Source organism: Odontomachus brunneus, unplaced genomic scaffold (assembly GCF_010583005.1).
Source record: "Odontomachus brunneus isolate Ranch 3 - 2012 unplaced genomic scaffold, Obru_v1 Obru_scaffold_061, whole genome shotgun sequence".
Classification (NCBI taxonomy): domain Eukaryota; kingdom Metazoa; phylum Arthropoda; class Insecta; order Hymenoptera; family Formicidae; genus Odontomachus; species Odontomachus brunneus.
Window position 1 is genome coordinate 1752821 of NW_022639511.1, and position 12773 is coordinate 1765593.

Sequence of the window (12773 nt, forward strand, 5' to 3'; positions counted from 1 at the left end):
AGAGAGAGAGAGAGAGAGAGAGAGAGAGAGAGAGAGAGAGAGAGAGAGAGAGAGAGTTTGTGTGTAGAGTATCTCACACTCTTCTCTGGGCATTTTGTGGGGACGTAGAACAGGTTGAGGTGAACAGAAAAGTCCTATATCGTTTTGCGATATTCGCTATAATTATCGAGATATTAATTGTAGAAAACTTGTAAATGATGATGCAAGATATGGTGCATGAGTTATAGTAGCGACGACTGCCGTCGTATATTTATACTTTAGGTCAAATTGAGCAAAAAAGTCCTCTACCATTTTCCAAATAATCAAATTAATTTTTAATTATTAATTAAAGAAGATTATTGCACGATTTTGCGTGATAATGCACTCATCTTCTTTAATTAATAATTAAAAATCTATATGATTATTTGCAAAACGGTATAGGACTTTTATGTTCATCTCAACCTACGTCCCCACAAAATGCCCGAAGGAGAGTGTGAGACACCCTGTATATATGTATGTATGTATGTATGTATGTATGTATGTATGTATGTATGTATGTGTGTATGTGTGTATATATATGTGTGTGTATATGTATGTATGAATGTGTGTGTGTGTATACACGTATAGAAACGCAATGATCGGATGAAGAAAAAAAAGTAAAAAAAATTGCGTGCCATACTTGCATTTTTTGTCAAAGCTTTCGCGAATTAACGTCAGAATTCAATTGAAGAAATTATATTCTGCATCTGTTCATTGAAGCCGAACTTCTGATTAGACTCAAGAATAGAGGGTGCTCCTTCTCCCACTTGTATGCAATTTAGGACAAATTTAAAGTCGATTTAGTTATTTCAGACTGACTTACCACTAGATGACTAACTTAAACAGATAGGGAACATAGAACAGTGCAAGTCGCCCGGATCTTTCCGGAATCTTTTACGAATCGATCACGCAAAATCAGCGAAAGTTATTTCAGCTATAAGAACTTCTACAAATATATAAATAACCAAATGGACTTCTGGCAATATGTAAAGGGTACCTAATGTTGCAGTGCACAATTCGATTGCGTTAATTTCTTGCTCGTTTAAGTTTCTCAAACTGATGAACATATTATTGAAATTGTTAATGCAAAACATTAGTGACTGATGCTATGCAGAATTATTATAGCTTTCATTTTGTACAATTAGTTAATAAAATAAATCGCGCGTTCATTACTTTGTGCTGGAACACGCTAGTAACGCAGCGCTGTACAATAACACTCGAAAATTGATGGGATATGCAAAAGGTAACGTAAAAGTCTATTAATTTATTTTTGTATTTTCTTTCTCGCGTTTCTCCCTCTCTCCGCCTGTCCCCTTCTCTTTCAACTTTGTAACTTTATTGTTGAAATATTATATTATTATTATTACGCGCTTCCGAAGATAGTATGACATAATATTTCCACGCTTCTCAGTAGATAGGGATTTACTCCGATCAATTTTTATCTTTTGATGTTCCCTAAACCTTAAACAACGTGGCATTAATATCGCAATAGATCTTGCAAAGAAATTACTGTCGTAATTTGTAACTGAATGTCGTGAGGACACTTTTATTTGTATTAAGACTCCCAATTTTTCTTTTTTGTCGTCATATTTCTCGTCATCATCATCATCATTATTATCATCATGTTTTTCTTCTTATAATATAATATCATTGTGAAATGATTCGTTAATTGAATTAATTAATATCTGGAGCTACAAGCGAACATAATTTGAGTGGTTTCTCCCACGAAGTGCATCGCTTAAAAAGATTCTGTTTTTGCGCTTTGATAAATTGAAGAACACACACATATACACAAACATACATACATGTATACACCAGAACAGGACATACATATATAAAACACACGTAACATACACAACATGAATAAATTTTGTACCCAATACCCACTCGGTCATAGATTTTGCAATACGATTACTATTAATATTAACGAGGATGTCCAATGGACTACTAAGCGAATCCGGCGTGAGGCTATAGTGCATATAGTTAACGATTAATAACGGCACCACAGTACCTCACAGTCACAGAGGGAGGTATACGTATATAGAACAGAATTAGTAAGGTTTTATAACGAACGTATTTACGTCGACGTAAGTTGCACACGACTCACAGACACACACTCAGACACGTACATACACGACGCGTGTCCTCGCTTGCGAGGAAGTTGTAGTTATTAAGAGAGCGTAAGCATTTTATTTAATAAGATTACGTTTTAAGGGTCAGTTGCATTAACAGGCTCGGTTAACCGAAGTGACAGCGCGTGATCGCATTTAATTTTAAGATATAGCAACGAGCGAGACGAGGAATTCTCGATTAACCGTGCGTAAAGCTTAGTTAATTTTAACTAATTTTAGCTAACAATTGTAACATAGTAGATTTTACGAATTAATTTATATTGAAATTACTTTTAATTAAACAATCGATTTTGGCTTAATCTAATTGACCTTGACTGAATTGATATCGAGCTAGTTTGAATTCATTTAAATAATTTTCAGTCGAGTGTGATTAGCGCTTAACGTTAGTACCCCAATCGTCAAGCTTGCGATTAGTTGTACCTTAATTAAAATTCTGTAGAGAGAGAAAGAAACCATAGTCTTAGCCGAAAACGTATATAAATATAGATAAAAAAAAAACTTTATTTAACCGCAGTTAATGCTGATCGTTTTCGTTTTAGCCACAGTTGGTGCAACCGGCTCTAAAAATTAACTATAAGGAAAACACAGCGTTCCGCGCCAAGCAGGAAACTTCCTAGGGCTGTAGCATGTTCGAGAAGCTATCACGATTACTAAGAAAGCGCATTTATATCATAATGATCGAAGCGCGTGACGTTTCGAAATCTCAACAATCAAGATTGAACGAATTGAACAGTGCAAATCGAAAGTAGTTGCGTTTAGCATTAAAAACACGAGCACGCTCGCAGCCCCAGCGAAGGCTCGTCCAGGTAGCTCAACAAGTCCCCGTTTTCGATCGTCGATTGCGTGAATTAGGCGACGGGAGGTGTACGTGTCAAATGTTTTTGTATATTTGTAACACTTTCGACGTCGGCGCCGCGAAGGAGCGATTGCCTTTGAATGTACACTTCTTCTAGCGAAATGTGATATTACTGATAAAGCGGACGATCGCAATTAGATCGCCGTCTCGCGTCGAGCGAATGCTGGAAACGTTTAGACGAATCGAGCGTTTACACGTAGGATGTCCCGCTATCGCACGCTGTCAGACGCATAATGAAGTCTCGAAACGCAATGCTTCAGGCGGGACACTTTGCGCCACGGAACGTAGCTTTTCCGGCCCTGGTTGTGAAAAACGTGGTAAATTCGTTCAGTAGTCCTCGATCGAGCTCGATCGCTTGGCGCGGAATGTGGAATGCATCCTCTCGTGTATGCCAAAGTATGCAGCTGTACCCGGAGTACGGCATCTTATATTTCTTGTTCGGTGTTGAATATGTAATCTTGCGTGTAAAAGTTTTTATACGATCATTATTTTAATTATATATATATATTTTTTTTTTACACGATCATTGGTTCAATTTTACACACACACACACACACACACACACACACATATATATATATAATTGAACCAATGATCTTGTAAAAAAAAAAATATATATATATATATATATATATATATATATATATATATATATATTTCGGCAGATTTGCGCAATTCGGCAAAAAAATTATTTAGAGTATATGGGAGGGAAAAGGGGGATCAAAAAACGATTTTGTAAGATATTGAAGAAATGTATGAGATGTTGTACTTCGGCGCGCGGTACAAGATACATTAAAATCTTATTGTTTTACATACAATTGCCGAATGCTAGTCACAAATACTGCATTTTTCAGTTGGAATTCAGTATTGTTTACTAATAAAATACCAATACGTGCAAAGTCTTTGTGTTTATTCTTGCTGACGTTTAAATCCAAGCAAAAAGAGAGAAAGAATAAGAAAGGAAGCGAATTGCGAAGGTCCGGTTACAAGGAACGAGCGGGTTCATTTTTTAATGTAACAAGTAAAAACCTTTTTTTGCAAATTTATAATCAAATATCCAAGTTTTCATCTGTTGCCAGCACATGTCAAAGCTGTGAGCGTTAAGCGCTCGATACGAGGAACATAATGAAGAGTCAATCTCTTCGAAACATGGACTCGTCCGATGCTTGAAGTCAGACTTGCAATTCGATCACGAAAATCACTTATTGTATACAACAAAGTGTACTGATTTATTTATTCTAGTCTAATGTACAGGGTGTTTCGCGTAAAGCGACTCGTGTGCATGCATGTATGTGTTAGACACTATAAGGACACGAAAAATAAGAGAAAATAATTTGAAAAAGGGGAAAAATTAAAGAGATTTCACTTTTAATACGATTGTCCTTGGAATCAAGAAAAATGCTCTCTCTTTCAAAGAAAATTTCTCGACATCACTTGGACCGAGACGCCTTAAATGAGACATCTTGTATCTTCGTCACCAAGTTCGATTGTTATCAGAGTGGGACGTGCACAATAATCAGACGTCTTCTGCGATTTTTTAATTTTGTAAATACGATGAGATATATATGTATAAATAAATATACATACGTTCCGGAATTTCTATCAGCATGTCGACGATCTCTCGATCGGCACACTCGCATAACTCCATAGAGATAAAAATAGGATAACTGATTGCGAAAAAACGCGATTCCGTTTAACCCTGTTTTCTGCCGATGAATTATTCATTTTTCAGAAATGTTTTCAATGAAAGAAAAATCCGCTACTCTACTCCGCTCGTTTCCGTATCTCCGCGTACACCTTTGTAAAGTGTCAAAAGTGTATTTATTTCATCTGCATGTGTGCAGATATTTGAGTTGAGAGTGTCCGAAAGAATTTATCGGTTGACAATGTGTCAAGTTTACACCGGTGTACACTCATACGGGAATAACGTAACACCATCTGCGAATGTGATAATTACTTTAACATCGCTGTAGGGTAATTCGTGGGATCATTTCGTAATTTTAAGTGCTCTAACATTCAATCACATTAATCACGCACCCAAAAGCACAAGAAGCGAGTCCTGTCCTTCGTTATCGGTTCGTCACAATGGAATGGTATACGTAAGCGTATGAAGTAATCGCGTATGTATTTGATTACTCATGTTTGTACTGCAATGTTGAAAATAAAACACATTTTTTGAGATTAACACGGTCGACTCCTGCTGTATCGTTGTATCGTAAAAATTGAAGCTTGTATTCATGATTATTTCGAGAAATTACGATCCTTGATAGAATCAGTTGTGACCGATCACATTATACATATTATTTGTCTTATGCACCATAGGTATAGAATAATTTGCACATAAATGATTCGTTCGTTCCACAGATATTTATTATTTCGTACAGTGTTCTCATAGTAGTTGCGAGGAGCAACATAAAGACAACAATAACAATCGTTAGAAGTATCTTTTTCTTTTTTTAATAGACTTCGCGTACTTAAGGTGGAATACCCAGAGTTTTTCTCACCAGTTTTTGAGCAATTTTTTCGAATTCACTGCGATCTTCCCTCCACATCTTAGCGGCGTCCACGTTGGCGCCGCTCTCATCATTTGGTTCAGCCAACATACTTACCACACTCAACAGTATTTTTTCAACGCTCTGCACCGGACTCCATCTTTCTGCGCTGCTTTCATAACCCATCGGGTCATCGCCGGGTGCATGCAGTATACTTATGCAAACTCTTCCATCTGCATAAACTAAGGAAAAAAGAGAACTAAATTTTCTATATGCAGATAAAAAATAATGACTTGTTATGTCTTATATATTTTACTATTAGGATATGTATTTATTTATCTGATGATAAATGGCAAACCTCTCATATATATGTAAATTAGGTCAAACTAAATATAAAAGACCTTTACTGTTTTGCAAATAACCATGTGAAATTTTCTGTTATTGATTAAAAAGGATCAGTGAATGATCACGCGTGATGCGGTGAGCTCTAACATGTCAACGCTTGCTGTCGTGTATTGAGAGAGAGAAAGGGAGAGAAAGAGAGACAAGGAGGGAAAAAAGGAGGAAGAGAGAGAGAGATTAAATCAAACTGAACAAAAAAAAAGTTACTCCACTCTTCATTTGTTATATTGCATTAAAACGTATTCGCTCCTTTCTATATGTGTAAATCTGAAACTATTTGAAGATAATTTCTTACTGTTACATGAGTAGAATACAAAAATAAGTTTTAAAGCGTATTTATTTTAAGAAGACGCTGAAAATCTGAAAACTTTAATCGACAAAATACTGACATTGTTCTGCAAGGTTTACGTCGTATTGGTTGTACAGAATTACAAATGCTTTTACGCAATGAAAATACGTGCAAAAATTAATTGGAACATTGCTCAATATGTAATGAAAACGAAAAAAATAATTTAAATATAAAATCTCAAGTGGGTGTTAGCATAATATTTGTCTAATTCAAAAGTTTCACAGCTTGTACATATCGAAAGTGTGGATGCGCCAAACAGAAAAATGTTGAAAAACATTGTTGTACCTGCGCATCTAAATTCAGAAGCTTAAGAATATCGGAAAAGTTTGCAGAAGGATTTCTACGTGCTTTCTATATGTGCGTGGTTAGGTTTTCCGCTGAGTATAAGAAAACAAAGCAGCATACATTTACGTAAGTTCTGTATGTATGTATAAGAAATACGAAAAGATAGCGCGATTGTGTTAGTGATGATCGTCTTTACGTTATCGATATTTTTCGAGTTCGTCATCGATTCTAGCATTTCTTTAATAAATAAAGTGTGTAACTACAAAGAGAGAGATTATGAAACACTTATATTGAAAATTTATAAGCACTTCTTCTGTAAAGAAGAGAAAAATAATAAGTACCTTAAACGCGAAAGGCGAAATAGTTTAGAATATTTAAAAATTTGGATGGATTTATATCGAAAACAACTTTTAGTTTAAATTTAAATTTTAGTTTGAAAATGTTAACGTTTCAACTATTTATTGAAAGTAATAATGCGACAACAAGAAATGCAAAAAGTAAGTAATCATAATTTCATAACATCAACAATTTACAGTTTATTGTAAAGTATAATTTTAATACAATGGTATAAATATTTACTGGAGAATTATAAGACATATCTGTGCAACCACAAAAGATTCAACAAATAACTTTATATTCTTTGGAAAATCAAATATTCGTGACATAAATTAACAACAGTATTTAATTGAAATACCAAGCCTAAGATAAATTTAATACAAACAGATATGTAAAATATATAGTCTACATTTATTCGTGCCATTTGGCACGTACTAATAATTTATCAGAAACTAACAAAAAAAAGTTACTTTACTTTTTTGCTAGATATAGTGTGGTTTCAACCAGGTAGCTACTAAAATGACTAGTCACGCCTCTACCATTACGTCGGTCGCCATGGTAGGTTCAGATTAAGTTTGGCAAATAATTTTCGGTACATTTTTGGCCGCTAAATACGAATCTGGCAGTAAATTTGCTCTATTACATCAGATTTCTGAGAAAATTAAGGATAAATGTGCAAAAAAGCAGGTTTTAGGTCATTTTGGGCAGCTTATAACTGTAAAAATAAACAAGCAGTTCAAAGGTTCCATAAAAGCTAAAATAAAAGTTTGAATATATAAATAGAAAAAAATTACAAAAATAAAAAAATTAGAAGATGTTAAAACTAAAAAAAAATTTAAATCAAATAATAAAAAAAACGAAGTGTGAAGTAGACCACCTCACCCAGCCATAAGCAGAACATAGGCACCCACATATACTTCCCCTTTAGAGTATTGCAGCTAATGATAATGAGATTGCTGCGGATAAATTACTATTTTGCACATCTTAAAATACGTCATTCAAACTTTTATTTTAGCTTTCATATATATATGAATAGAAGAAAATTACAAAAATAAAAAAAAATAAAAAATTACAAAACGTTAAAATAAAAAAAAAAATTTAAATCAAATAAAAAAAAATAAAAGAACGGAATGTGAAGTAGATCACCTCACCCAACCGTAAACATAGGCACCTACATATACTTTCCCTAGAGCGGTTAATGATAGGTTGCCGCGTATCTTAAAATACGTCATTTAAACTTTTATTTTATTTTAGCTTTTATGGAACTTCCGAACTGCTTTAGTTTACTAGTTATAAACTGCCCAAAATGACTTAAAATCCGCTTTTTTGCAAATTTATCCTTAATTCTCTTAAAAACCTGACGCGATAGAGAAAATTTATTGACAGATTCATATTTAGCGGCCAAAAAACTACCGAAAATAACTTGCCAACTTAATCTGCATCTACTATGGTGACCAGTGTTATTAAACATGCGAAAACATTCTGGCGAAAATGTTCTGGTTCAGTTTGGTGTACTTTGGTTGTTATTTATAAATTTATGTTATATTTGAGTCATAAAATATCGCCTCATATCTATAAATAAACCAAGGAATGGGACATCGAACGTTTCAATTGACATTTCGATTCTCCTCAATCGAAATGGAACTCCTTAGAAAAAATAGTGTACAAGTATTATGCGACTATGGACTTACTATAAATATGGATGCATCCGATATAAATACGGAAAGACACTCTATACCTCAAGAAAAGTATGAAAATGACTTTTTCAAGGCATTCAATGCCTTATTTCTTGGTTCATTTGTGGACATAGTGGATGTTTTCCAGTAAGAATTTACTACATTACACTGTGCTACATTATGTAAAATATTTATTGGGATATAGTTTATTTTCTTAATGTAATACCAGAGTGCATCACAGTTTACTACTTTTATTTTTATAGATATTTAGCATATCTACAATAGACATATGATTTAGAAGAAATTTTTAGTTAGTGTAAATAACAAGTTATTATTATCTATATACACATTTTTCCATAAAAACAATTATAGTTTAATACATATTTTACAAATATTCACTTGTTATTATAATATTAGCATGTAAACAATACTGAAAATAAATAGAATAGAATTTAATGCAGTTTATTCTTATATATGTAAATATTAAAATATTTAGTTTATTTTTTAATATCATATATTTAATCTTTAAAGAAAAATCTATTGGATGCTAATGTGTAATATCTATTGTTGATAATACTCCTAGATAAAACAAAAATGTCTTGAAATCACATTCTGAATATTCTTAACACATCTAAATATTTCAGGTGATTTTGGGGTATTTTATATTATCTAGACTTATATTAAAGAATTAACATAATTACTACACATAAAAAATTTTTTGAAATTTTGATGACACTAGTATGCTTTACATGTTGAAACTTATGGTCTGTTTTCTGTAGCTGCACTGCTGGCATACTTAGGGAGTGAAACAAATATTATTTTTCTCACTTTAATTTATTGCACTAGTTCAGCAGTGCAGTTATAAAAAGCAGATTTGTAGATTTTTGCTGTTAAGCAGTATAACACTGTTGAAATATTTTGTATTCTACACACAGTGTTACACCATTTCTATCTTTTGCTGGAAAACATCCAATACATTTCATAATTGATTTCTTAGATAGGTTCTTATTGACTCTTTTGATTTATGTTCAAGAGAGATCTATACATCTGAAAGTCTAGTAATTTATCAAAAATTTAAATAATAAAGTATTTTTTTGTTTAATCCAATCTAACCTACAAACATATAATAGCACATAAGTACCATAGAACTTCTTTACATATTATATACAATTATTCATTAATCTTCTTTAATTAACAATACAAAATTTTAAGATTATTTGCAAAATTGTAGACAACTTCTATGTTCTATTTGACATAATCTACATGTACACAAACATATTTTCTCATTGTCATGCTTATATGTCTTATTATTAGCATATCTTACTGTTGGGATGAAACATCTCACAAGTGAACTGCATCTTTGGTGGGCTCAATGGATAATCTGGTGGAAATATTAATTTTGCAGGAAATACACCACCTTCAAAACATGTTCCTTCTGGGCCACTGAAATTTATTTATTTTCTTTTAAGAGGATGACAGAACAGTATCAAAACCATATGTGTGTATGGTAAGAATATATAAACTGAGAAATTTATGGTAGTTTTGATTGTTAAACATCAGATTTAAGATCATCTCGTCAAGTATTCTTTTGTTTGAGGAAATTTAGCTTTGTCGCAGTGTTTTCAGCCTTTAGTGTGGAATAAAACGGTTGTCATACATTGCTTTTACTTTTTCAATCATGTTAATTCTATTTTGATTTTCCTATCCTTAATTAATTACTCACTGCTCTATATTACAAATTTCTCTTTTCCAATGTCATGACATCTTCTAAATGAAAGAAAATTATAGGTTAGATCTTAATCATCGTCACGAAGGTTTCCGATAGACCTACGTCAAATATACGAGGCGATAGGTTAGGAAAACGATGAATGATACAGAAAATAGTTGGTCGACGGAACGTGCTCTTCGGGATGGAAAAATGAAGCTAAACTCACGTAATGAGAGCTTCCCATTCGAAGAAATTCTCTTCGTTGATCGGGCCAGCGATGATCCCTTCTGGTGGGTTTAACGTTAGCTCTGTAATACGTCATATAGCATCAATCAGTCAAGTATTATCGGCGCACAGACAAGGGAATTGTTGCAATTGAGATTAGTCTCGTGCAAAAACGCCATTATTAAACAGATTGCAGCGAGCTAACTCTATCGCGGTATGCCAAAAGTGCCTAAAATGCCGAGCCTCACGTTTATACTCCGCCATTAGCCGCCTGAGCGCTGAACCTGCCATCGTTCTAATTGTGCGCAATACGCCAAGTTAACGAAGGATCTCCCCCGACAAAGCCGTCTTTACAGTTGGCTCCAGAACAGAGGCCACTTTGGAGATAACCTGTTTCTCTGAATCTGTTCACCGCTTTTCTCACTCTTATTCTCTTATGAGTAATAGTCACCTTTAGAACAGGATATATCACTTTCTTACTTCGTAGAGTCGACGGTGAGTTCTGTTTGTAATTTCTTTGTATACTTCTAGTTTGGAAAAACATCGATCGCATCTGACAGCCATTTCATAGCGTCATCGTGTCGGAGTAACTGTCATGCAGCAAAGTGGTGATGTGTGCCAATTAATATCGGGTTATCTTTATTGTGCATAGGATTTTGAACGATATCGAGGAAATGCAGGAAAATTTACATCGCTCGGACACTCAAATAGCGACGGAAGAACATAAACGTTTGTCCGACATTGTGAAGGAAACTCACGCTCTGTTGCGCATCGAGTGCCAGCAATACGGCGCTAAGGCCGCGTGGGAGCGCCATATGTCGCGAAGTAACGTTTTGCAGGTGCGCTCTAAAGGTCCGCGCTTTTTAAAATTTTAACGTTATCTATTTTTATCGTATTTTCCATGGACATAAGAATACATTGCTGTGCTGTATGGGTTACGTATGGCTGCATTCAGAAACATTTACTATATTAGATACGTTATTCTTCGCTGATGTTCACTTTCGGAACTTAAGAAAAAAAAGTATAATTGAGATTTAAAAAAGAGGAAAAGAGAATTAATGCGGCTAAATAAAAAGTGCAGCAAGAAAGAATAGACTGTATTTATTTTCTATATGTTTTGCGAATCTAAGTTATTTAAAAAGAAAATAATAACTGATCATTCTCGCTGTTTAATCCCGTCAAACGCAAACAATTTGTTGTATTTTTGTTCTATAATTTAATTATAGAACAAATATTCTGTTTACAAATTATTCTGTTCGATATATTTCAGTAATTTTCATCGACATTTCAATGAGAGTTTTCATATCCTAATATATCGAAAAATAAAAAATTAAATTTTAAATAGCATCATCAATTATCAGTGAAATTTAACACGATTTTGTTATTTATTCAAAACTTTTTCACGAAGTTTTTCATTGATCAACAAATGAGGTGCATAAATTATTTACAATTTATTATAAATTATTATTGTTTCATCAAGGTTCAGCGCAATTCAGAAAAATTTTGAAAATTATTGAGAAATGTTTTTACGAATTTTTTTCATCAATGTTTCAGCAAGGATTCAATACAATTTACTCAGTTTTCATTGAAATTCAGTAGATTTCACAATATTAAATATTTCAGAATGTTTTTATTACTTTTCATCAATGTTCATTTAAAATTCATTGTTTCATTACACTTTTCATAACAATTCATAAATGAAAATCATGATTTATCATGAAATATTTTTAGCAACTTTTCAATAACTTGCATTTCTCTTTTCGACGATTTTATTGCATTTTCAGCAAATTTTTTCCATCAGGGTATAAATTTTAACTTTTAATCTCCCAAACATCCGTATGGAACAGTGCTAACATATCTACACGACACAAAACATTGAAAAAACGTTTATGAGACGTTGTAAAGTTGAAGATAGAAGTGCGGATGTTTTTTCTGCATGAAATTTATGTTGATTTTTCAACACTGATTACAAGATATAGCTGCAATGTTGAATATATATTGAACAAAAAGTAATATTTTGCAATGTTGCAATAATATTTGAGGAATATTGAAAATTATATTATTTATAATATTAACGAAAAAATTTTTATTATATAATAATAAAATAAATTATTATTAAATTTTATTATATTAATACATAGGTATTAAATATATTATAATACAATATACTATAATCTTATATATTTTTCTTATTGTTTATATGTAAAATTGAAGTGCTTTTAAACAATTTTGCGCAAACCCTGAATATTCTTTTATTTTATAATATTCTTTATTGTATAGAGTTTGACGCAAGA

The 12773-nt window shown here is 32.9% G+C and overlaps 2 protein-coding genes across 5 annotated transcripts in view; one reads left to right on the top strand and one right to left on the bottom strand.

Moving 5' to 3' along the window:
- Nucleotides 1–5354: 5354 nt before the first annotated feature.
- Nucleotides 5355–10879, bottom strand: LOC116846163 (ubiquitin-conjugating enzyme E2 G2). 2 transcript variants are annotated; one of them, XM_032819670.1, is made up of 4 exons: nucleotides 10728–10879; nucleotides 10481–10562; nucleotides 9871–9989; nucleotides 5355–5740 (listed from the first exon to the last, which is right to left on the bottom strand). In XM_032819670.1, exons 1-4 carry the CDS (start codon nucleotides 10768–10770, stop codon nucleotides 5481–5483), a joined length of 504 nt encoding a protein of 167 aa, XP_032675561.1. In that variant the 5' UTR covers nucleotides 10771–10879; the 3' UTR covers nucleotides 5355–5480. The 2 variants fall into 2 exon arrangements, with proteins under 2 accessions (XP_032675561.1, XP_032675562.1); XM_032819671.1 differs by lacking the exons at nucleotides 10481–10562; nucleotides 10728–10879 and adding an exon at nucleotides 10270–10417.
- Nucleotides 10823–12773, top strand: part of LOC116846162 (S-adenosylmethionine sensor upstream of mTORC1) — a 7027-nt gene continuing 5076 nt past the window's right edge. Inside the window, exons 1-2 of one of the 3 annotated variants that reach the window (XM_032819664.1) lie at nucleotides 10823–10974; nucleotides 11132–11318. In XM_032819664.1, the coding sequence (XP_032675555.1) occupies nucleotides 11154–11318 (165 nt within the window). In that variant the 5' untranslated portion in view covers nucleotides 10823–10974; nucleotides 11132–11153. Of the gene's footprint in view, nucleotides 10975–11131; nucleotides 11332–12773 lie in introns of those variants that run through there. The other 2 variants (XM_032819669.1, XM_032819668.1) reach the window with 2 other exon arrangements.

Coding starts and splice junctions, on each gene's coding strand:
- LOC116846163 (XM_032819670.1), bottom strand. CDS start 10,770: ATGGCAGGTTCAGCGCTCAGGCGGCTAATGGCGGAGTATAAAC. Junction 10,563..10,727: donor GCTAATGGCGGAGTATAAAC/GTGAGGCTCGGC, acceptor GACGTATTACAG/AGCTAACGTTAAACCCACCA. Junction 9,990..10,480: donor GAATGGGAAGCTCTCATTAC/GTGAGTTTAGCT, acceptor AATAAATTTCAG/TGGCCCAGAAGGAACATGTT.